Source organism: Myripristis murdjan, chromosome 20 (genome assembly GCF_902150065.1).
Source record: "Myripristis murdjan chromosome 20, fMyrMur1.1, whole genome shotgun sequence".
Taxonomy (NCBI): domain Eukaryota; kingdom Metazoa; phylum Chordata; class Actinopteri; order Holocentriformes; family Holocentridae; genus Myripristis; species Myripristis murdjan.
The window spans coordinates 10,749,417-10,775,500 of NC_043999.1; the positions used below are offsets into that span (position 1 = coordinate 10,749,417).

The window sequence follows — 26,084 nt, forward strand, 5'->3', positions numbered from 1 at the left end:
TATGGTTGAAAACACACACCTCTGATAACATACGATTTTATTTTGGGGGGGACTTTAAGAAAATCAAAGATATCCTGCAGCAGAGTGTGAGGCAACACAAACTTTAGGCCTGTTTTAAACAAGAGAGCAAGAAGCTCAAGTAATTGGTTCTCCTAAAATAGAATATTTTCCCTCATCAAATTCATTTTTATCCGCACCTAGAAACCAAAATCAACTACATCTACAAAACCTGGCGGCGAGTAAGAGTTTGAGGAACATGACAAAACGGACACAAAAATATTATCTATCTCAATCACTCGGGATGGAAGCTGTTCGGCAGAGTGTTACATGAAGAATTAAAGTGAGAAATGAGGTGTTAAAAATACAAAAATTGCATGTTTGAGGACATTTTGCATAGTTTCATTTGCAGTTAATGCTTGCACAAGAAAAAAAAAATCACATCCAACACATTTAACAGAATACAAACGAAATGATTTTTTTTTTCAAACTTTTTTACTGGCGACAGGGCAAGTTCCATGTGAGATATCTGAAAAAAAAAAAAAAAAAAAAAAACAGAGAAAAAGAAGAAAAAAGAAAAGAGTGTTCTTACCTAAACAGAGCTCCAGAGAATAAGAGAAAATAAGGTATAAAAAGGGGTTTTCAGAATGTCCAAAAAAAGTCAGTCAGTCAGACAGCAGCTACAACATGCCGCTCACAGCGCAGGGACCAGCTAGTACATGCCTGCTACAGAACCAGAAGCAGCCTCCTCGACCTTCGTGTATCTGAACAGCCACTGCAGGTTCAAGCCTGGGGTTGCTTCCAAAGACAAGCACTGGAGATGTCACCTCCTCTCTCTCTCTCTCCCGCTCTCTCTCTCTGTCTCTCTCTCTCTCTCTCTCTCTCTCTCACACACACACACGCACATACACACGCACACACACTCCCTCCCTCCTGTCTCTCTCCTGTGTCTCTTCTCCCTTGTGTCTCCTGACTGGAGAGTTCCTCAGACAGTGTTCACCCTCCCTCAGGCTCCGAGACAGAAGACACACAGCAGCAGGACTGGAGCTATGGCCCTCTCATGCGCCCTTATTTATGAATCGGGTCCCAACCTAAATATGTCTGAGCGCAGGGCAGGTGACCGGCGCATATAAGGGCAGAAAACAGGGGTGAGTCTCGCGCCCGCACCCCCCTTTCACCCCTTACCCCCCCCACCTCCGCCTCTATCAGGGTGGTCGATGAGCTCCTGCCCAGAGGGGCCTTTTTAATGTGCTCATCAGGGGAAACGGGCCGCTTTGATATGACACATGATAATCTATGAAAATGTTAATCGATAGAAATAGTTTAAGCTGTCATTAAAAATGTGAGCCGGCTGGTCAATACTCATATCCCTGGTAACAATGTCGCTAGTCATCAGGGCTTCATTTGCGGAGCACTTAAATGTGGGACACTGCGCATCAATGCACCTCTCTGCCCGGCGAGGTAAACACATTTTCCCCTCTGTCTGAGCCTGGCCACACTCTGCATGCATTTGGGTCCTCCCCCACCTCCGAGCTCCTTTCCTTTGAGTCGCTTGATAGGTCCACTGGAGGGCAAAATTAATACCTAATTGAATCTTGCAGTCATCAAAATAATCAATAGTTTTTTATTATTTATTCTTCACAGTCTGTTGACTGTTTGAAAGCTCAGAGGGACAGCAAGGGAGCACAGGCAGCTCTGAAATTTCTACCGTTTCACAATGTAATTTTCACTGGGGCATGAGAGTTTGCAAGACCTATAAAAAATGAGAGCAGTGGTTTTTGTTAGGAGGTGGGGGGAAAAAAATAAAGGAAAAAATGGGAATCTTTGCCCCAACAGCTACGATGAAAAATAGAATAAAGAAGCTACTGACACTTCAGAGAAGGGCAGGGTCTTTTCTGTCCATCCCTCCATCTTTTTCCCTTTCCCCTTTTCTCCTTATTTCATCATATCAGGAGTGTGGCGGTACCTCTCTAATGCTGGCATTTCTCTTCCTGACAGACTCCAAACAAGTGCTGGGAATGAGATCAGAGCTCTAATCTTCTCCTGGCCTCTGAGGCTCGGGGATAGGGGGGCAACACATCTCTCACCATCTTACACAGCTGTTAATTACTTTATTTCAAAACAGCTTGCTTTAGCCATTTGCAACCGCGCGGCCAAATTAGGTGTGTTTATTAATTTAAGCTTGGGGAGCAATGTAATTATACATAATGGGATAACAGTAATCTTATTATAAAAATCCGTAATAAAAAAGGATATTAAAAAAAATATAAAAAGGAATTACATTAGTGATTCTAATTTTAAGCATTATGCAGCGGATGTATAACGGATTAGGTCCATTTGGGAAGTAACCCTCAGAACCCTGATTATAGCAATAAGGTGAATGTGTCTGGGTCTGTGTGTGCGTGTGTGTGTGTGTGTGTGCGTGCCGGGTGTATATGAGTGTCTATACTGTATGTGTGTGTGTGTGCGTGCATGCATGTGTGTGTGTGTGTGTGTGTGTGTGTGGGAGGGCGTGAGGGGGCAGAGATGTTTTGGATTGAAATGGAGTGAGTCGGGGGAGAAGGCCTGTCTCATTTCTTCTCTGCTCACTCGCCCCGGCCACAGCTCACAAACGGGTTGCAGGAACAAGGAAAAGCACTTGACCCCCCCCCTCCACTCCTGCTCACCTAACACCCCCAGTGGCCAGAGAATCAGTGGTTAGCAGAGAGTCCCAAGTGCTCATCAGATATCCATGCTAATAGCTGGTGTTCTTACCACCGCTGTCCCAGTGCCCCCTGGGTAAGAGGTTTGGGCCTGCGACCAGGGCACTGCACTCCAACTCTCACAGCCTCTCCGGTCAGTGGAGGGAAGAAATGATCAGATCCTAATTTTTATAACGTTGCTTTATCACATCCAGAATGATTAGCAGCATGAATCCTTGAAGTTGCAGAATCCAACATGTCCAAAGATTTAAAATCTACAAAAAAGAAGTGTAATCTGTCAAATCTACCTAATTGACCAAATGAAAACCAACTACATAATCTGTGTCAGACACTGCTCCCTCAGACTTAATATATATTCTTATGAACTTAAATCTATTGCATAGTAATCAAATGTTTGATTTTACAATTGAAGTTGCATGCTTCATTATATAGCAAAGGTATTATTACACTGATCACTTATTGTGTGTAAAGAGGGCTATTTTTCGTCTCTGAATTATAATTCATTATTCTCTGTGAACTGCATTTAATATCATGTCTTTGACAGCTTTATATGATTTACCACTATCACTTAGTCTACGTGAGCTACTGCCTAAACAGCAAATGTATTTACGTAGTCATTAATTGGGGTGTTTTTCTGCTGAAAACCTAATAAGTATATCTGCTCGGGCCTGAGCACAATAAGGTTTCATGGATGCACATACACAGACGCTGATAACTTATATTTGCCAATAAAAATTTCATTGGCACTGTGAGAGATAAATGTCTCCTTGCAAAGTATTTTGCATTTGTTTCTCAACATGTAAATGCAAACAAAAGGTTGCAGTGATGGTTGATTCATCCCTAAAATGTTATAATGTATTTATCAATATAAATGCTGATTGTAAACTACTATACAGGAAACAGTTCTGCAACACACACACACACACACACACACACACACACACACACACACACATATTGGGTTTTGTGTGTTCTTTTTCTCAAAGGAGTAAATGCAGCAACATTTAAAATGAATTAAAAGTGACTGCGCCACAACTTGATTTTATTTACTAAATTTTGAAAATGATTTATGTACCCCTTCTGATGTGCAAGGCCAATACTAACCAATAATTTTGGTGCACCAATATATGTTGCTGTGTTAGTCTATAGGCCTGTTATACCAAGACCCCAAATCTAATGTGGTATGGTAGATGATGATTTGTCTCCCCCTTAGGGTTATTAAACATACTGTTCTCCTCTCTCTTGGTGTGGAGCTTCCCACTGAATGTCAGGCACAAAAAGGGGCTCATTTGAGTTTTTGTGTCCTTCAATGAAAGTTTCACCAAAACACCGTGAACCAGCTGAAAATGTACCTAGCACCACCATAATTGACTATGATTTATTCATGCAGAAACCAGCAGGTTTGTACAATAATTTAAAAGCCAGTTTTGCTCATAGACTCTCCTGGAATAGCAAGAGATAAGTGATCAAGTTTTTTTTTTTTTTTTTAGATTTTATTATTATTTTTTTTATTTTTTTGCTACATTACTCATTAATATGATCAACTGTTATCACTCTCCACCACCACTAAGGCTAAAATGCTCCCCAGTGGATGGTTGGTGGGTCAGCGGAGGCTGAGGGCTATCAAAGCAGTGTATTAAAAGGAGCTCTTTGAAGCTTGTAAACCACAGTGCCCAGCAGGTCCACAACAAATAGAAGCCTCTGATTGGTCAGGTGTGTGTGTGTTTTTTGCTAGATCGATCCACAGAACTGACATTCTGGAGCATCAAAGCTTTCAGTGCGCTAATCTGACTCCTCCTAAGAGGGCAAGTGTTGTTTTTATTATTTTCCTTCTTTTTTTTCATGAAATGCTTAAACCTTGAGGGGCGCAGACATGCTTACGATATGAGAGAGTATTCATGTGTTTTAAAGGTTAGAGGGGGAATGAAAGCAGATTGAGATAAAGCTTTGACACTGTATTTATCAATCAATAAATAATGCAAGCCTATGGAGAGAGAGAGGTGAGGGCAGGGGGCAGAGAATCTACACTGGGCACAGCATTGGCATTAGAGGAGCGACACCGCAGTGGCTCTCACACACACACATACACACACACACACACAGCTTCAGCCTGGGCTTCTCCCTCCTCAAAGTCAGTCCCCCCTCGCAGTCTCCAGGGACCTGCGCCACATACACACTCATGAAAGGTGTGAAAATCTGATTTCCCAAAAAGGATCGGTAATTCTCTATGAGGGTGGAAGCCGCAATCAATAAATCATTGCTAAGTAGATTGTAAAGAAAAAATTATTCCCCCTTGGTGTCAGTGCATTAGGATTCTCATGAGGATGGATGGAGCGAGATGGGGGTGTGACACAATCTCAATAAAGAAGAGGCAAATCATACCTTTAGCATTCATCTGGCTCGGGGCCAGCGCTGCCTGCAGGGTGAGGGAGGGCCAAGAGGGAGTCAACTAATATCACACGCTCTCACTGGTCACCACGTCCATGTGCAGCATCATCACACATGGCTCCAATACCATGTCTGTGACCTGGAAACATTATTAACATTAGATTTTTTTTTTAACATGCATGAGGTGCCTCCCACAAGAGCTCAGTGTTGATTTTATGATCTCTCACCCTGATAATGAATAAATAATGATAATAAAAAGGTTTGTATATCAGGACATGCAGAGGGAGTTTTTTTTCCCCATCCCACAGCTGACAGGTTTGGAAAACCCATCCAAATCATATGAGAAATTTCTTATAAGATTATATCTTTGATGATTATAGCTTTCATATATGGCTGTACTGTACATCACATAAGATTTCCATGGGAAAAACCTGAGACAGACATAAAGTGAGTTATCCACTCAGGGAAAGTGTGGAGGTGGCTAGCTAGATAAATAGATAAATTGCTATTTATATTTCTTACTGGGTACACTTATCAAATTTGGTGCGATGAAGGATTTCAGAAGACATGATATTACATTTTTTATACGATACGTACCTGTGGTTGTTGCATTTTCTGGCAATTTAAAGTTTCATCCTTGAGAAGTTACAAGTGTGTGTGTGTGTGTGTGTGTGTGGGGGGGGGGGGGGGGGGGGGGGGGGGGGCTGCATTGTTTTATACAAACAAACAAACAAAACAAAACAAAACAAGACGAAACGCTGATTTAGAGTGTTTAAGATACAAGAAAACACTGGCTTAGCGCTGCTTTACATCGATAAATAAAGCTCAACATTCAGCATCGTCGTCATCTGCTCGGTTGGCTGGAATCACCGCCACTCGGGGGAAAAACTACGATACCCATGATGCACCGCGTCTTTAGTTCGGTCATGTGATTTTACTCATGACAGTGGCAGCAGGTTTTGTCAACAAAGAGTCTTTACTGTATCTATTTGGATATTTTGGCTATCTGACTCGTCGAATTACAGTGGCACGATCCTTTTAGCATGCACTTCCTCAACACGTATTGAGAATTATTTTCGTTTTTCAGCGGAATATCACAATGGCGGAAGTGGAGGATGAGGTAAGTGCAGCATAATGCTAACCTTAGCTTGCTAATGTTAATGGTTTATCAGGATGTAGCTGAATCTAAATGATGACTGTGGTTGATTATTAATTGCCATTGGGTTTTTTCTCTAATTTAGCCATCATGTCGCATTTTTAAGATGTGCAGTGATGTATCGTTGCGATGATGTGATTTCTGGGTGTTGCCTTGTTGATGGTCCCATCCTTCCTCAGGCTCTAAATTAGTGCATTTTATTAATTAAACAATGTCATCAAAGTAATTCAACCCCAGTTCTAACATTATTCTGTCCTATTTTAATTAATTCAGTGTATTAAATGCCACATCCTTGATAGACATTGTGAAAATCTCTCTTTATCCAGAGCAGGAAGACCAGTGAGGAATTCACAGATGAGTCTGAGGTAAGAAACACCTTAGTATCAGTTCTGCTACATAAAATCAAATTAATCAAATCAATATTGCAGGTTAGAGTGTGCATATATGTTTAATTGTTTTCTGTTATCAAGACCCTAAAAGAAGCAGTAGAGTCAGCTTTTTTCCTTAGAAAAAAAAAAAAAAAAACAACTTCTAAACTTGTCATTCCATTGCATCATGATGCCGATGTGGAAATGAATTGTCGATGTCAGGTTTTTGTGCACAGTGTTGTCAAGCATGGACAATTTTGATCTCAAATAGAGCGTGCTGCTTATTCAGGGGGGCTGTAACACGTATCCAACCTTTATCCAACAATGCTTCGTCCCACAAGGATCTTTGTCAGGTGCTGAGAGTTGTCAAGCGCTCATGAATTACAGATAGCGTTCCGGATCCATCAGTATTATGATTGAGCTCAGGCATCCAGTGGTACACCTGTGCTTCTGAGAATCACTACAACGCTAAATAAATTATAGCCTAACACATCAGCTTGGTAGGAAGGAGGGCTTGTCTTGGTAGGAAGCAGAGAGTAGAATGAAATATCGGGGAGAGGTTGCATTGGACAGCTGCACCTCACCACACCGAGTCGGTATAACAGAGCAAAGAGGAAAAGAGGGAAAATCTCTTGTAAATAGAAGGACCTCCTACATCCCATTTTCTGTCTGCACACGGTGTCCTCAGTATTTTAGTGCAGGGAAACAATCACCATCACACATACAGTGTTACTGTATGTGTCTTCTGAGTGTTTGCAGCTACTGGAATGTAACTCTCCCATTCCCTGCTCCTCTTGCTCCTCCTCCTGCTGCTGCTCTGCCCGGGTGGATAGCAGCTGCACTGGATAAAGGCGCTGAAGGTGTATGACTGAGAAAAAAAATGAGTCGGCTAGCCATCTGTCTGCCCTAGTTCAAGGAAGACAGAGACACGCTCAGCCTCGGATGTCTTAATCTATCCAGTCGAATCGTTAAACGATCTCTAATGACATTGTAATAGGTTAATGTCCACGGTTCTTGCTTGTTCCAGTTTTTGCCTTTGTGCTTCATTTATCTAGTCAAGGGAATAGGATTCGTTTCAGCTCTAGGGGAGCGCACTCGAGGATCAAACCCTGAGTAGAAACTGACACTGACATGCCACGAGTGCAGTTGTAGTTTAATTGCATCTCAGTTTGGCCTCACTTCATTGACGTGATGCAGATGTCCAGCAGAAAATTATACAAGTATGAGAGAGAGTGAGGAGTTTCAGATCCAGTAAGGTAGTCATACGTTGTTGTTTTTTTTTTTTTACTCCTCCAGTTTTTGAAGGTGAGATGATATAAGCTTCCCTATAATTGTGCCATCCACAGCATACTAATATTTTTATACATGAAAAGCAAATATCTCATGCAAATTTTGGCACAATGGAGATACAGCGACTTTGGCAAATAGCTGGCTATTACCCTCCACCTCATTAAGTATGCGTAATGTTGACTAATTAAAGAATTTATTAAAGCTGCGTTGTAGGTGACGTCATGTACACCAGGAAGTAGATCGAAATTCTGATTCTGTTTGATTCTGTTGACAACATGGAGGCAAGCTAGTGTCTTTTTAAGGTGAAGTCATCTTTTGTTATTCCAAACTGGGATACATATTTGAATAATATCTGAGTGCTTTTGTCTCTGTCACTGTCCCTTTTATTCTGCCAACATGAGTTTGAATCTCTGCACAGCCAGAAGAGAGGCTTTTTCAAAGGCTATTTGTCAAATTTCCACAGTGCTGGCAGTTATAATAATATTTTGGCTGACTTTACCTTTACAACTAAAGCTAAATTACAGAATGAAATTGAGCAATGCATTTATTGAAGCACTGGGCTGTGAAGAAGGGAGAGGTTCTGTTGTTAAAGGAAAGCTTCAAAACCTCACCTGTACTTTGGTACAACTCAACTTTGCCTCCAAAAACACAGAGGAGATAAAACTATTGCTTGTCTGCTTGGAAGTGGATCTTTATCCTTGATGGAGACAAAAGGGGTTGTTCAGCCGGTTTTATTACATCTGCCAATAGGCAAAATATATGTGGTGGCAAAAGTGGTTAACAACACAAAAGACAACCCAGTAGTTGACAAAACAAGGGGCAACTTACAATAAATGGCAAAAGTTTGAAAATGGGTAGTTTCTCTCTGGGGATGAAGTTTGCCTTTGTTGTTTGATACGCCTTTGAAACCCGTGACAAATGCCCTCGCATCAGAAATCTCACAAGCAGAATACACAGGAAATAGCCTAGATATGGCGTTGTTGAGTGGGAAAGGATTGTTTTTGAAAATAACATTTTTTCCACGCTATTGTCCCCCACCTCCAACCCAGTAGCACATAATGGCAGACAGTGTTTTGAGTTGATGCACCCTCTGGGCAGCCACAGACTGTGCAGCATTGGTTATAAACTGAATTATGAGTAATATTCAGGCTGTGACTGGCCACAAATGTTGGCTCGCACTGGAAGCTGTAGCATAGTAGAGTGCACTAAGTTTGGTTTATGAAAAGACCAAATTCATGTTTTTCACTGGGGGATGAATGCTATCATGGAAAGATTAAAATTACTTTATCCTGCATTTCACACAAGGTATGGGGATTTGTCTCTGCACACTCCTCTCCTGATACACACGTGCCAAGGCCGCTGCACATGTGTGTTTCTTCCTAGAGGTCAGAGCACAGTGACGATGCGCACAGGGTGTAGTGCCAGTCACCCTCACAAAATGCATTAGTTGCACACTTATTGGTTTAATATCTGTCATTATGATTGCAGCTTCTTGTAAGAATACAATTGAGGACTGTTGAGGAGTATTATGGTTTATAATGCATGCTTCACTGTGGCTGTGGAACAAAAAGTGATGCTCCATGGATGTTTTAGAGGGCTGCAGGTGGTCCTCAGTAAAATGGGGATTAGTTTAATTTCCCTACTAGCTGAGGAAGGCTGATTAATTTTTGTGCATAGGTGTTGCTGCCTGATGGTTAGCTCCCCACATAAATTACAGACAGTTATACAGCTTTATACTCTAACCACAAAAATCTTTTCAGGTGGTTTCTTTGTGTTTCCTTACCTTATTCCTTAGGTTTTATTATCCGATGCTGCAAAGCCCATGGTTCTTGTCATGAAAAAGTTTAGCATCTCCTGTATAATATTTCCATTTCATTGTAAGATTAGTGTGCTCTGAGAAAGTGCACTGCATGTGGCAACAATGTAATGTTGGATTTTTAGGATGATCTTTTGAATTTATGTTGTATGGTTTTATTGTGGGATTTATTTATTTAATAAATAGATTAATCTGTCCTAAAAATTTCAAGATAGTTTGACTTGACTTTGAAAAAAAAAAAAAGGCTTCATGTTGAATTGAATTGGAATTACCTGAAGCTACCTGACCCCATTTGCCGACTTCTTTTCATCTGAAAGATCACAGATCAGATTTTAATACTGAATATCTGAGTAAATGACCTCAGATGGACATTTTTTGCACTGCAGTTTACAAAGTATGCATGTGGGATTTAGTGCATCTTGTTAGATATGTTCATAAGGGCGACTGTGATTTTTTTTTTTTTTTTTTTTTTTTTTTCAGTTTTATTTTTGTGTGAATTTGTTTAAGAACTCTTGGTCCCTCTAAGGATATGACTTCTACTTTCTGAACCAGGAGGAGGACAGTGAGGAGGAGCCCAAACTGAAATATGAAAGGCTCGCCAACGGGGTGACGGAAATTCTCCAGAAGGATGCAGCCAGCTGTATGACCGTGCATGACAAGGTAGAGGTCATAATCCTCATCCCACCAGGGTATTCAGTCTCAAGTCCGAGCATCTCAAGCATAGGTTTCTCATTGTTTATGTACACATTTGAGAGATGTCCTATTCAAAGTCGGTTTTCATCCCCTCTATTCAATCTGTAAAGGCAGGCCATCCTTTTCTCACCTTGCCTCTATTTCCTCTCTGGGAGGTACATCAGAAGGCACCAGGCACCATTGTCTTCTCCTCTTTTTATTCCCACTCTTCCATATTTTTCGCTCCTCTCCTCTGTTTGTTGAATGTTGGTATTTTTAAGAGGGCCACTCTAAGCAAGATGGTTAATCGTCGTGGCACCAGGGGCACACATGCACGCCTGAGCAGAGCACGAGTCATACCCGGTTATGTCTCCTCACTTGATGTTTTATTAACCGCTATTGATTTTCATTTATTTATTTTTACTTTGAGGATTTCACTCCCTTTTTTTTCCTCTCCCCCACTTTTATTTTTCCCTCAAAAAGGAAAAAAAAAAAGAAAAGAAAGAGCAACCGTGCCACAGTGAGAGACGTTGCTTTGCTGAAATTCCAAATTTGATCTGACTGTCTTTTCTTCCTGTGCCTGTGTACCTTCTGCCATCCAGCTACCTGTATGGTCACACAACCCCCCACCATACCAAACACCTAGGACCTTAAAGCCCCCAACAGCACATATTGCCTTATGTTGCCTCATATTTTAAGTGCCTGAATCGGAATTTCATTTGAACAATTCCATTCTGATAAATCCCTTTAAAAGTCGCTCCGCCTCACAAGGTTGACCCCTTTATTTATTTATTTTTGGTTATTTTATTTGGGGAGATTGCAGGGGCTCTGTCTGACATGCTCAGCTGTGCCTGTAAATATAAGCATTTCATTATAGACTGCACTGAAGCATGGTGGGCTCACCGCACATCCACATGCTGGTCTGGAAGGGAGGGGGATTAGTAGGAGGGACTGGAGCCCGGGCTGGGTGGAAGAACACACACTTAATCTAATGCCAAAAGCCCCCAGTTTCTATAATTTTTTTTGTCCCAGTGGACCCACACACGCACACACACACACACATACAAACACAAACGCACACTTCTGCTGAAGCACTAAACATGGAAACCAGTTGCTGATCAGTAGAAATAACAGCCCTACATTGTGCACGGGGAGGTGGTTGGGTTTCACGGGGAGCATGGGAAGAAGTCAGATGTACAGTGCATTTATTATGCTTAAGCATTTTAATTTGAGAAAAAAAAATGCCATTTCACACTGTCTGCTTTAATAAATAGGGTTTTTCCACCCCCTGTAATTTCACAGTTTTGCCTCTAAGCCCACCCAATCCCCTCTCTACCCACATCCCACCAGCTCCAAGAAACATTTTTTATCCCCTACCACAGCCTTCATGTGCACAAGATTTTTCAAAAAAAAAAAAAAGAAAAAAAGAAAAAATTGAAACGTTTTCAAGTGTCTTTTGGTTTAATTTACATTTTATTCGTACCATTTCAGTTCCTTGCCCTGGGTACCCATTTTGGAAAAGTGTTCCTGCTGGACGTCCAAGGAAACGTAACTCAGAAGTTTGAAATTGTGAGTACTTCAAGAGCCATTAGTCGTTTGGTGAAGTTTTTTATAGTCCCTCGAGTCCAGATGATTAAGAATTTTTGGAGCTAGTGGCACTAGTAATTAACTTCAGTTCATTCAGGGAAGAAAAACAAAATGATGCAGTTGTTCACTTATTGGCTGATTTCCTTCACTCTGGTTTGCTTTTTTTTTTCTACCAAAACAATGATCGTTCCTTCCATGAATTCTGGTTTTAACACATCAACAATGCCCAAACATGACCCTCATAACTGAAGATCTTTAATGTTGATGAATCCTGATACTGCACAGTCCTTATTTGAGCTATAATTAAGTGTTCCTGACAAACCGTGTTATACATTTGTGTCGTAGTTGAGCTGCCTTTTTTCTTAAGTCATCTTTCTAAGCAAACGTTTCAAAATTCTTGGCTTTATTTTCGTTTTCCATTGTTTTGGGAATTAGATTAATACCAAATAAATAATCTAATGTTAACTAGCCAGCAGGAGAACATACAACTTAAAAAGGCTTGCCCATTTGCTCTCAGGTAATTAATCTCATTGTATGCAGTTGCAGTCTATTTTTTTACTCGCAGACATAACCCGATTTTTGATATCCCTTTGATATGCTCTGAAATCACTGAATTTATCTCAGTGAGGAGTTGGGTTGGATTTTGTGTTTTCATAGTACCTTGGCATAGCAGAACACAAGAATAGCTATACTCAGATTAAGGCTGAGTGATATGGACAAAGTCAGATATCAAGATTTGTTTTTGACCAAATACCTTGACATCAATATTGTACAGGTGACTAGTGGCGCTTTCATAATATATAAAATATAGTTATGTGGATATAATGACCAAGCAGGTGTTTTAAATTTATTTTATTTCATTCATTTAACCTTTATTTAACCAGGCAAGTCATTATGAACAAAATTTCTTACTTACAATGATGGCCTGGCAGGTGGAAAGACCTACCTAAGGAGAGGGGAAGAGCGGGCTGAAAGATTAAAAAAAAAAAAAAAAAAAAAAAAAAAGGTTAAATGCACAAACATCAGTCATAAACACATACAGAACAACAAGACTGGCACATTAAGAGAGATGAAGGCCAACAAGAGACTAAGTAACATTTACTCCATATCACAATATTATAATAAGCACAGTTCCAGGCGGTATCTAATCTCATATCATGATATTTATATAGTATCAATGTATATATCGCCAAGCCCTAATTGAGTTTCTAGGGTCCAGTGCATCAGCCAAACTGGTCTGCCTCCTCTGCTGCTGAGTACAAGAGGAAACCTGCACACAGGAGCTCATCTGGCTAATCCTCCCAAAGGTCTAAGAGGGAAGATGCTGGCTCGAATGACATGATAGTTTTGAGCACACAAGGTCAAGTTCAGGACCTTTATGCAGGCACCGTCACCCCATGTAATCCACACAGCACCAGTTTACCTGGGAGAGTCCGATTTACACTTGCAGTCCCATAAGGTTGCATTCAAGGGCAAGAGGCAGTATTTTGGGTTTTACTGAATATTTTAGAAGAGATGTTAGTAATCAAGTAATGACATGCTACAAACCTCACACACTTAATGCATGTGTGGAATATATATATATAGATATATAGATATAATCAGAAATTGTCTTGCCTATGTAGTATGATAAAAGCCCACATTTTGAAATTTTCTATGGATTTATGCCAACTGGAATCTGAAGGGAATGACTTTGACTATGGATATTTATTTTGAAGTGTTTTAACTAGTGAGAAGAAAAATGCAATCAAAGCTGGTTTGCTACATTGCTCATTTCATGTTTTTGATCAAACCTGCAAATTGTATGAGTACACAGCACAAAAGGAGCCGGTTTACTTCACTGTCCCGGTACTTATGCTTCTGACGGTAATGTTCCTGCTGAGCATATTGATTCAGATGCTACTTACCTGGGAAGTCGCTGCCAGTTATCAAAGTCATCGCCTGAAAGAAACAAGGAAGCTATTTCTACGAACAAAAGAGACACCGCTGAGCTCTCAGTGATGGATTATGGCGTTGGATTGGCGAGTCGGTCAGGATTCTGCGAGCGGCAGAAAATAATTTAAAATGCATACAGTACCTCATGACACAGTGACACCCGCTGAACAAATACCCAGGTAAACCTAATGCAGTGGAGAAATTGAAAGTATATGATAAGCAGAAAAATCTGACTGTTTCCTCCTTTGTAATATTAGACTACACTTAAGCTTTAGTAGATTGTAAAGGAACAGTGCAGCCAAAATACAAAAAAAGATGATTTTTCCAATTTACCCTAATGCAGTCTGTATGATTTCTGTATGGTTTAGCAATGTGTCCAATCTGCCCTCCTTGTCTCCTGGCGCCCCATTACGGTAATAGTGGATGGGTATTTTGCGGAGCTCAAACCTTGAAGAAATTTACATGTGAAAAACACAACCTTCACAGCTCTAATTTGTACTCAGGGACCAATAGATACAACTCACCACTCTCAATCTCAAGAATAGGTGTTAATTACCATATTGCATAATTTATACCATTTGATCAATCCTTTTATCAACATCTTGCATGGGAGATCGGAGTGAGATTGGAAGTCTGTACTGGACCACACAACTAGTACGGTTCTCAACTTTTGTTTTTCTGTTTATGGAATTTTACTTTGTGAGCCAAAAATGTCAGCAACAGCAACATTTGGCCAGCCATGGGGATATTTGCCTGTCTCTAGAAAAGATGATTTTCTGTCTCCGCAGAGCTCAGTCAAGATCAACCAGATCAGCCTGGATGAAAGTGGAGAGCATGTGGGCATCTGCTCTGAGGATGGGAAGGTGAGATCTCTCTGCTCATCACTGGTGGTTACTGATCCTTGGACCTGCTGCCCAGAATCACCAATCGGTGTTTTTCATCTTTCATAATTCATCCTGAGATTACTGTTCACATAAAACCCATCTTATCGATATTAAAGGTTATGCTAATGATGTGGAACTTGGGAGGGGTGTGGTATCCCAGTAGTTATTTCCACGAGCGAATTTTTAGAAGGCACTTCTTTTCCTGTCAGAGCATAAACCTGGAGTTTTATCTCTTCCCTATCTGTACACATAAATCCACATTTTTTTCATTAGGTGGGAATTTATAAAAAGCTTGTGCCAATTTGAAGAGTGGGGAAAGGATCGCACTCACATTCGTGAGCTGTCAGTCAGCCGTCAGCTGTCTATGGATACCCTCTCCATGCTCTCCACCTTGCTGTTATCTTGTCTCTTCTCATCATTACTACCATCCTTCATGGATTTTGCAGTCAAGATATGCTCTCTGATATCACCCCCCCCCTCTTTCTAGCACTCTGGCGGCAAAAACAAGATCTTGTCGCACAAAAAGTGGAGCAGACAATTAAAATCGATGGTACAGCAATTGTTTGCCCTCAACCAATTCAGCTGACTCTTAATCCTTTGAAATCTAACTTAATCCTTAATCACCGATGCAGTTCAAAAAGGAGATTGCACCAGAGTGGCATATTATTCATCCTTTAAAAAACTTTGTCTTGGTTTTGGGGCCTCACGTAAAGGAAAACTGGCTGTTATGTACAAGTCGGTACATTAGAGTTTGCTGTAGCCAGCTGAGGCAGTGGTTAAGTCAAAGATTAAGACCGTTGTTTCTAAACCCTGGAGGGCCCAAAGAATCAACCTGTCCACTAATTGGTGGCCCAGTGGAGAAGTAGGCAGCCAATCAAAGTCTTTTCTGACCATGATTCCCCCTGCTGGCCTCAGACAGTTGCAGACACAGCAATTACAGTGGAAATGTGGAGTTATTCACCTTTGCTTGCCATTCTGCCATCTTGTCTCTATTTCAGGTTCAAGTTTTTGGCCTCTACACAAGAGAGGGCTTCCATGAGAACTTTGACTGTCCTATCAAAGTAAGTTGGTTTCTCATGTTCTTTATGAAAACATAAAAGTGTCCTGCACACATGGACAAAGTCCGGCTATGTATTTGCTGACATTTGATGCATATGACATGAAAAAATAAAATTTCTGACAGTCAAACCTTAATGCTCTAATCTGTCCTCTTGCACCGTTGCAGGTGGTGGCTTTGCACCCTCAGTTCACCAGATCAAACTACAAACAGTTTGTCACTGGAGGCACCAAGGTGAGTTTCGGTAGTATTTTCACATGTCCAGCTATTATTTATAGGTATTCAAACTTTTTAGTTATTTCCTGTCACAATAGTTCATTATGTTTGGCATGCGTGAAACAAAATGCTGCAAACCGTCTCACTTTTGTGTGGCTGAAGGCTATGCTTGGGCCTTTGTCTGGTGTGAAAGGCTCTTACTTTTCTGTCTCTTTTCTGGAGTGCTCTCAGCAGAGCAGCCCATTTTCACAAAGTGCTGTTCGCTCAACAGTGTTTGAAAGGCAATGCTTCACAAGCACAGCAAATAGATGTCATTATCAAGAGGGTACATAGTCTTAGGATTTCCGGGCACATACAGTGATCTTCTCTGGTGTGTCAGTATGGAAGGTGAAAACTCTTTCATCCAATAAGTTTGTTATTTTCTTTTCAAAAGTAACTCGAAAATATACATCACCAAATACCATCTGCATTATAGAAGTGTGCATCAGCATCGCGTCAATGCAAAACCATCCACAAAGTATATCGACGTACAGTATATGTAACGCCGGTGAGGAAAACAACTTCTTTTCTTATAAAACCCCCATTACTTTACCATTTTCTTTCAACTGGCGCTGATTCCTCTCCGTTCCAAGTGCTGAAGGCCTCCGCAAGGTGCCTGTGAGGAAAATCAATAAGCCTCAACAGGAGCCACATCCTGTCAAAGGCAATTCAGTCCTGTCTCCACAGTTCCTTTGTCATATCATCTCTTTGTGGAGCAAACTGTTTAGTATTAACATAGCCCAACTGCTGAATTAAAGAGACTATACAACCTTCTCTCCACTACCATGGTAATAGTTTTCACATTGTCTTTTTTTATGAATTTGTACACCGAGGACAGTGGAAATGCAGGGAATCTGATTGGCAGGCTTTGTGCGCTACACATACAAGGCCTGAACATAAAGCCCTAAACTGCAGTTGATGAAATCGCCCTGTTGCCACTCTGCTACAATGCATTGGGGATAATAACACAAACCTCCAAATACACTCTTGAGCATAGTTACCGGGTTTGCACACCTCAATGTGGAGAAAGACATTTACCGCTAGACAGTAAGTTGTAATGCAGAAATACAGGATTGATTTGTGCTCAAATACCATTGTCTGTAATCTGCACATCCCACTACAACTACAACAAATGGTGTGCAGCCCAAAGAAGCCGTAGCCATTAGAACGAGAGCTGGAATGATATATGAATTCATGCCTGTAATGTATCACTTTTTCAACCCTTTCTTTATGGCGCTCAAATAATTTTGTACTTGCAAATTACATCGGCCATATGAATCTGAAAAATTACTTCTCCCATCACTGTGAATGGGAGGCTGATGCTTTCTCATTGAGACAGAGCCTAATGACAATCTGTCTTCATTGCCTTTGTGCCTAAATGCTCTGAAGTGGAATTAGACCTCATAGAAGGGCTGGAATCAGATTTAACCTCATTATTAGCAGAATGGGTGAGAAACTTCCCCACAATTTGACTGCAGCAGGCTATTTCGCCCATTTAGAGACACTTCCTCACAGCAGCTGCCCCTGTGCAATACCATTCATCTACTGCCCTCTGTGGGTTGGACTGCACAGCTGCATTCCTGACCAGTATTTGTTGATGTTGTAAGTTCAGATGCACTTTTTGAAATACAAATACGCTGCACAGTATTAAAGATTTTCACGATTTTTTTTTTCTCAAGCTGCTGCTGTATGAAAGAAACTGGTTGAATCGATGGAAGACGTCTGTGCTACACGAGGGCGAGGGCGTCATCACAAATATCCATTGGAGGGCAAACCTCATCGCCTGGGCCAACAATGTGGTAAGAGATCTGTGAGAACACCGATAATGTGTGGTGGTGTGCATGTATATTACTGAGGGTGAATCACATGCATGTAAATTTGCCTCTGATTTGTTTCTCCTGGTTTCTGTCAGGGAGTTAAAATCTATGACATCAGCACAAAGCAGCGGATTACCAACGTTTTGCGGGATAACGTTAGCCTGAGGCCTGACATGTACCCATGCAGCCTGTGTTGGAAAGATAACACCACTCTCATTGTTGGCTGGGGCACCTCCATTAAGGTTTGAAGCTCTTTGTTTATAGGCAGTATTTACTTTATTTAACTACTCACTAAGGACACCAGCTCTCCATGTTCTATCAGACATCCGGTAATGTTTTTTTATTTTTTATTTCCTCTTTAGATATGTGCTGTGAAAGAGCGAAATCCCACTGAGATGAGAGATCTTCCCAGCCGCTATGTGGAAATAGGTGAGTATTCAGTACATCACCCATCAGGATGCCAATCACTTTATCTGCCAAGCACAATAAATATGCAGGAATTTGTCTTGGTGACACTGATGCAGGAAAATACTGACAACAAGCACAGTAGCACAGTAAGAACAGGATGATGGTCTTCTATAGGAGGAGAAAATGATAAGCTGTAAACTATAAGCTTGTGAAACACTCTCAAACTCAAAATCTCATGGTGTTCATGCTAAAGCTGAAGACTGCTTTTTTAGCACCTTTTCAATCAGTAGTGCCAAATAAATTCAGTATTCTCATGATCTGTTTGCCACCACACCTTCTGAATACATGCACAGTATGTAACTTAATGAGTAGGTAATGCCTTAATCTTACACCGTGTCTGGGTCTCTCTTGAACAGTGTCTGCGTTTGAGACCGAGTTCTTCATCAGTGGCCTGGCACCGCTGGCGGATCAGCTCGTGACCTTGTTCTTTGTTAAAGAGAACTCAGATCAAATGGTAATGATGCTTGTATGCATTTATATTGAAGGGCCAACTACGGTAATAGAGTTTATCGCTCATTGTATGTGTGTGTGTGTGTGTGTGTGTGTGTGTGTGTGTGTGTGTGTGTGTGTGTGTGTGTGTGTGTGTGTGTTTGTGTGTACATACGAGCAGGAGGAGGAGTTCCGTGCACGGCCTCGTCTCGACATCATCCAGCCTCTACCAGAGAGCTGCGAGGAAATCTCCTCAGACGCGCTGACTGTGCGCAACTTTCAGGACAACGAGTGCCGAGACTACAGACTTGGTGAGACTATAAAAACGGCCCTTGAAGAAATGTCACATGATCTTTACCGTGCCCTGATTTGATTATGCATCGACCATCAAATGTCATCTTTGATGCTCAGTACAGTACCACACAGAGAGGCATAAATGTATTTTCATCAACAGAGCACTCTGAGGGAGAGTCGCTCTTCTACATTATCAGCCCCAAAGACATTGTTGTGGCCAAGGAGCGAGACCAAGATGACCACATTGATTGGCTGCTTGAGAAGAAGAAATATGAGGTTTGTGTCGCTGAACGGTATTGAATTTAATAAATGTTGCAAAGCATATACCTTTCGTCATTCCGCAATTCCTATGTTTAGCTTTCACAGGTGAGCAGCTTTAATTTTATGTCTCAATACGCTGGTTTTAACTTTGACAGGAGGCACTGATGGCTGCAGAGATCAGCTTCAAAAACATTAAGCGACATGAAGTTCAGAAAATCGGAATGGCTTACATCAATCACTTGGTGGAGAAGGGAGACTATGACAGTGCTGCACGGTAAGCTTTGCATATTCTGCAGAAATGAGCAGAGGCGGAATGAGGCATATGTCGGATATTTGAAAACTTCACTTGAACAACCATACAATACATGTCCAGATAAGTAACATTTTTAAACTGCATGGTGATCCGGTTGGTGCGTTGTGCACATTCAAAGTTAAAGACAGTTATTTTTGTACATCCATGTCATATATAGCGTTCGCATTACAAGCTATTTTGACTAGACAGTGGCAAGCATGTGCACTACTAAGAAATCAAACCAGGATCAGTTTTTTTTTGTGTGTGTGTGTATGAAGGATTCATGTTGTTTCTCCATTTCAGGAAGTGCCAGAAGGTTCTTGGGAAAAACATGGACCTATGGGAAAATGAAGTATACAGATTCAAGACCATTGGCCAGTTAAAGGTTGGTCAGGATAGCTGTGGCTCAAAGTGTGCAACCATCGCTTATTTCTGTACTTTAAATGTACTTGATGATTAAAGTGATTATGGTTGTGAATTGATTTTGAAGTATAATGCTGCCATCCCAATGTGGCATGTTCTCTCTTATTTTCCTTTCTTCAGTATCTGCCTCACAGCACCATTGTACCACAACTAGTTAACATTGTGCCTCTCTCCAATTTCAGGCCATCAGTCAGTATCTGCCCAGAGGCGATCTGCGTCTCAGGCCGGCCATCTATGAAATGATCTTGCATGAATTCCTCAAAACTGATTATGAGGTACTTTGTCCCAAACAGTCCAGCCATTCTATGACTAATCCACTGTTAATCCACTGGTTGATGAACATCAACTGATGCTCTGCTCTACTTTCTGTGCTTCCGACAAAGGGTTTTGCCACATTGATCCGTGAATGGCCGGGAGAGCTTTATAATAACATGGCCATTGTTCAGGCGGTCATCGACCACCTCAAGAAGGACCCCACTAACAGGACGTTGCTCACCACATTGGCTGAACTGTGAGGGACTCGAGTAGAAAAGCTTTGTCACTGCATTTTGAGATGTGCCCAGTCAGTTATATGACCCCAAAGAAGTACTGACAGAGGAAACTGACACAGGAATCTTCTTGCCATTGCAGCTACACGTACGACCAGCGGTACGACAGAGCCTTAGAAATCTACCTGAGACTGAGGCACAAAGATGTTTACCAGCTGATCCATAAACATAACCTCTTCTCATCCATAGAAGACAAGATTGTGCTCCTTATGGACTTTGATAAGGAGGTAATAAAACTGAAAGCATGCAAAATGACAAGTATGCATACTTCAATATCGTCTTTACCTTTTCACTATTATAAGCTCAAGGTTTCTTAAAGACTAATACAAGAGATAGGCCTGCATGTGGTGTCTAGACTTCAAGTTCAAGGCTTCACTGTTGTTTCTAGTTTGCTTGGTTTGAGTTTGAGTTTATTTACATTCATGCTCACAGTTGACAACTGAATAGAGGCAGAATCTGAAATGATAACAGATAGAAAAATATGTATACATGATTGCACATCATAAAAATATCAAATTGTATATCTCCATACACATATGCACCCACACATTCATGCTCATACACTCACAAATATGACTGTACACTTACATACAAGCATGCATGCATTTTAAAATAGAATTAAAATAAAATAAAACACCATAAAACAGCAATATACAATATATACAGTATACAGTTGGACTGCTGTAGTCAGAGTTGCTGCTTTCAGCCTGTTTGTTCTGCACTGGACGTGTAATGTGCTAAAAAAAAAAAAAAAGTTTTCAAAGTTTTGATCTCTTGAGCGTCTTTGTGAGCTCAGACCTCTTATGTAATGTCTCTTAAACACAAATGAAGAGATAAATTCTCATCATGTTCCGGCTGTAATCAAATGATGGATATGAAAATGTCATCCATCATTGCATATTCAGTTTTATAGTTTTTTAATTCAGCGCACAGTGACGCCAGTGGTAGTTCCGCCTTCATCACTGTATGAGAACACCAGTCTATTTCTGTCTGAATAATGCTGTCTCATATTTTATGTTGTCAGAAAGCTGTGGATATGCTCCTGGACAATGAAGACAAGATATCAGTAAGTTAACCTTGTTTTTCCAGGTATTTCATCGAGGATGTTATGAAAATACAGTGTTATCTGACCCTGTTTCTCTCCTCTGCGCTACAGACAGACAGAGTGGTAGAGGAACTTGGGGACAGGCCTGAGCTCCTGCACGTGGTGAGAAGAGAGAGATCAGTTATTTGAGTGTTATTAAATGACATTTTCACTTCCGTATCATAACCCCGACCCTTTTTAACCCCCGTCTTCTACAGTACCTCCATAAGCTCTTCAAGCGGGACCATCACAAAGGCCAGAAGTACCACGAGAGACAGATCGGCCTCTATGCCGAGTACGACCGACCTAATCTCCTGCCTTTCCTGAGAGATAGCACCCACTGCCCACTGGAAAAGGTAAATTATTTCTTACATGTCATCACACCATACATCCAAATTTCCAGAAGCTACAAGACATTAACGGCTGTATCTCACTTCCTATCTCGCCGTCTTTGTGTTTTTGTCTCTCTCTGTCTGTCTCTCCCAGGCTCTTGAGATTTGTCAGCAGAGGAACTTTGTGGAGGAGACGGTCTTTCTGCTCAGTGAGTGTCAAATCACTTCCCTTTCCCTGCTTTAAGTGCTTCTGAAATGATTAGAAAAAAAAGGAAACTGATCCAACATGTTGCTCCCAGGCAGGATGGGGAACTGCAGACGTGCTCTGCAGATGATCATGGAGGAGCTGGGGGATGTGGACAAGGCCATAGAGTTTGCCAAAGAGCAGGATGATGCCGAGCTCTGGGAGGATCTCATCTCTTACTCTATTGACAAACCACGTATGACACAGTCTTCTATCGACACAGTTACTCTAAACCTTTGCCCAGTGTTTGATTGTCTGCTTCTCTTGTTTCTTTATCACTCTCCTTTACTGTGTATTTTTTAGATAGGGGTCCAAGCACTGATGGTGTAGGAGCCCTCTTACTGCTTGCACTTTTTTCCTTAGTTCTTTGCTAAAAATATCTTGATCTCCAAACCTAAACAGCGACAGGCACCAAACTCTCACACCACTCAGGCAGCAAAAATGCCATCAGTTGGGCAGATAGAGACACTATATTAAACATTTTCACTTTTTGCTAAAAATGTTGTAACCGTGCATTGCACATCAGCACATTCAGCCCATTGGGCTGGATTTTATAGTACAGACCACACCCTCATAGCTCTAATAATTTCTTGCACAGTTTTGCCCGATATACAGTAATTGTGCTGGAATAAACTCGTCCTAGAGGTTAAGTCCAATCATAAGTCACTTCTCTGAGGAAACAAAGATCCAGGGTTTGAATTCCCTTTTTGCCAACAATGTCGCAATTCATAAATGCCATGAGGACTTCTGGAGGTCATATTAAGTAGAGGTTTGCCTATTTTTCTTGAACCATGTGTATTTGCCATGAGGACCTATATTTATATCTCTTTTTGTCGTTGTCTCTCCAGCATTCATCACTGGCCTCCTCAATAACATTGGGACACATGTAGATCCCATCCTGCTCATCCATCGCATAAAGGAGGGCATGGAGATCCCAAACCTGAGAGATTCACTCGTCAAAATCCTCCAGGACTACAATCTGCAGGTTAGAAATATTTTTCTTAGATTAGATCACATTGTTGTAAAGTACGACCAGTGCACACGTAAAATCAATGAAGACGCTAACAGTGTTAACAGTATCTGTGTCCCCGTTTTAGACTTGGATCATTTTTTTACAGGCCATTAAGTCAAGTGTAATGTGAGACCGCTGAAAGTGGAGGCAGCAAATTGTGAGAAATGAGTAGTCTATAGTAATGACACAAAAATTTGAAATGATTACCCTGTTTCCTCTGTAATAAGTACAGCTTGTATTTCTGTTCTCCACTGTGATCACTATTAATAATTTCAACATTTATGGTTTTATTTTGTTGGTACCACCATTTCATTTCTCCCTCCAGTGACTGAACAGTCTAAATAAATTTACAATTTAGCCACTACTTGCTGAGAATTTTGCTCGAATTAATTGTTTTGGGGTGACGGTATGGTAACTATAGCACTTTGTTGGCATAGAAGACTGGATGTTATCTTTTTAAATTGCCGCTGACGATTAGTATTTTGTGGTTTTGTCCAGTCTTTTCCCTTGAAATGTGTTTTGTCTCCTTGTTGCTAAGATTCTGCTGAGAGAGGGCTGTAAGAAGATCCTCGTGGCCGACTCCCTCTCCCTGCTCCAGAAAATGCACCGAACACAAATGAGAGGAGTCAGGGTAGACGGTAGGTGCATTTTAAGTAAATATAGTAACAGAAGCAATGAAGATAAGGCATTTGTGGCTGAACATAAACATAAAAATGTCGCTTCTGCTTTTCTTTTCAGAGGAGAACATCTGCGAATCGTGTCATGCCACAATATTGCCCTCAGGTGAGCTCCGTGTGAAATCTCTCTGTTGACGCTGCGTTGCATTTACTGGCCACAGTATAATCGTACATTTTATGCTTTACACCTGTGTTTTAGACATGGCCAAGCCCTTTAGCGTGGTGGTATTTCACTGCAGACACATGTTTCATAAGGAATGTCTGCCATCTCCAGGAACAGTGAGTACCTGTACCACGTTAACTCTCTAACTTTTTCACAGCAGCCATTTTGACATGAAATAGCAGGGTAAACACTCTTGTTACCGATGTCATTAATAAAGGCTCTGCTCTATTTAGGCATAACAGAGCCACTCAAGTGAGCCAGCATGCACAGCACCCAATCCCTAGCCTCAGTTAATGTCATCAGTAACATGTGTAACACGAAATAGCTGCTGCAAAAAAGGTCGATTGTTGTCTTATTCTGTTTGTGCATTTTTACTAATTCATTCATTCATTTGATAGGAATGATGCATTTTAACATAGTCCCAGTACTAAACATGAAACTGATGCACTGCACATCAACCTTATAGCTATTGCTCATTTCCAGCTCTTGCCCCTGCACAGTATGTGCACAAGCACAGTATTACTAATACATTGCACATTTGAAACTGAAATAGATTTAAGTGCGCATAACAAATACACCACTACAATGTATAAATTCATCCCAAAAAATTTTTTAAAATTAAAGAAATAATTGCCTAAAGGTGAGTATAGCTCTGATTTACTTTCACCTCTGTAGTAAAAGATTGTGTGTTTTGGATTGATTGTAATTCAGTTGGTAATGTGTCCTAGTTTAGTTATACAATGTGTTATTGTTTAGTCACCATTCACTTTGCTCCTGATGGCTCTGTGTAGTGGCTCCAGAGCTCAATTCTTCATACATTTCAAAACTAACACATCCTTGACACAACACATCGGATGTGTTTTTGATGCCAAGTAACATTTACCTGCCTACGCATTTCCTCCAGTGGTTATTTTGCCAGAGCATTTTTGGACACAACAGCTCTGTTTATTTTGAGAGTCCCATAACTTTCCCTCCTTTCCCTTTTCAGATCCACGGGGTGCAGTTCTGCAACATCTGCAGTGCAAAGAGGAGGGGGCCAGGAAGTGGAATCCTGGAGATGAAAAAGTAGCACCAACATAAACGCACACACTGTATTATTATTGATGCTTCGTCTTAGCCCTTTTACTGTCGGTCCCCTGATCAATAAATATCACGTTCCCTCACTCACTGAACTGTGCACTGGATTTGCTCTGTATATTGACATGTAACAACTGTACAATGTAATATTTGTTCTGCTTGCCGCTAACTCAATTTGTTGATGAAATGTGTGCAGATTGAAGAATAAAGTGCTGTCACACAAAAACTGTCTGATCACTGTATCTTATCCCAGTTATAGCCAATTAAAATTTTACAAGCACAGTTTACTTATTTTACAAGTTTCCGCAGTGGTATTTAAGGGCACTTTATATTTAACAAGTGTGCAAATGTGATAACACTTCTTTGACTCATCAGAACAATGTACACACAGTATACACTATATATTTTCTTTACATTAAATACACATCCATTTGCCATACCCCCTTATCTGGGTCGTGGTCCAGGTGAACACTCTGGACAGGTAAAGGCCTGTATGTGATCTTTGATCTTTGATCTTCTGAACATTAAATAGCTAATTAAATCTAATCTATTACAATCTATTACAAGTTAAAGAGGGCATTACGAGACTGAGGTTGACTATGAATTGACCCGCCCTAAATTTCTTCAATTTTTTGCTCCATGATAACAATTTCTAGAGGGTTTGTCCAGACCAGGGATTTTCCTCTTCTGGATGCCCAAGGTGATTTTTCTCCAAAATCCCTAATATGAAAAGAGTTTTAGTTTGTGTAAAGGATTAAATTATTTAGACATCATAATTTAGCATCTGCTTTTAAACATGTTTTGCGTGATTTTTTTTTGTAATTATGCCATCATTTTGTGCTGTGATTGCTGATTG

The 26,084-nt window shown here is 40.8% G+C and overlaps 1 protein-coding gene across 2 annotated transcripts; it reads left to right on the plus strand.

Annotated features, from left to right (window-relative positions):
• Positions 1-6,011: 6,011 nt before the first annotated feature.
• vps41 (VPS41 subunit of HOPS complex) lies at positions 6,012-25,451 on the plus strand. Of its 2 annotated transcripts, none has more exons than XM_030079642.1 (28): positions 6,012-6,207; positions 6,575-6,608; positions 10,270-10,377; positions 11,881-11,958; positions 14,700-14,774; positions 15,794-15,856; positions 16,021-16,086; positions 17,787-17,906; positions 18,020-18,166; positions 18,287-18,353; positions 18,749-18,846; positions 19,003-19,132; positions 19,276-19,391; positions 19,532-19,650; positions 19,972-20,053; positions 20,274-20,366; positions 20,475-20,602; positions 20,722-20,866; positions 21,664-21,705; positions 21,796-21,846; positions 21,942-22,079; positions 22,210-22,264; positions 22,355-22,495; positions 23,148-23,284; positions 23,850-23,949; positions 24,050-24,094; positions 24,188-24,267; positions 25,140-25,220. In XM_030079642.1, exons 1-28 carry the CDS (start codon positions 6,203-6,205, stop codon positions 25,218-25,220), a joined length of 2,544 nt encoding a protein of 847 aa, XP_029935502.1. In that variant the 5' UTR covers positions 6,012-6,202. The 2 variants fall into 2 exon arrangements, with proteins under 2 accessions (XP_029935502.1, XP_029935501.1); XM_030079641.1 differs by having other exon boundaries at positions 6,187-6,207; positions 6,570-6,608; positions 25,140-25,451.
• The last annotated feature ends 633 nt before the right edge of the window (positions 25,452-26,084 follow it).

What these genes read in the sequence shown, in the direction of transcription:
- vps41 (XM_030079641.1), top strand. Translation starts at nt 6,187, where the DNA reads ATGGCGGAAGTGGAGGATGAG. An exon ending in AATTCACAGATGAGTCTGAG is followed by an intron (nt 6,609 to 10,269) that starts GTAAGAAACACC and finishes TTTCTGAACCAG; the next exon opens with GAGGAGGACAGTGAGGAGGA. An exon ending in AAGAGAACTCAGATCAAATG is followed by an intron (nt 18,847 to 19,002) that starts GTAATGATGCTT and finishes ACATACGAGCAG; the next exon opens with GAGGAGGAGTTCCGTGCACG.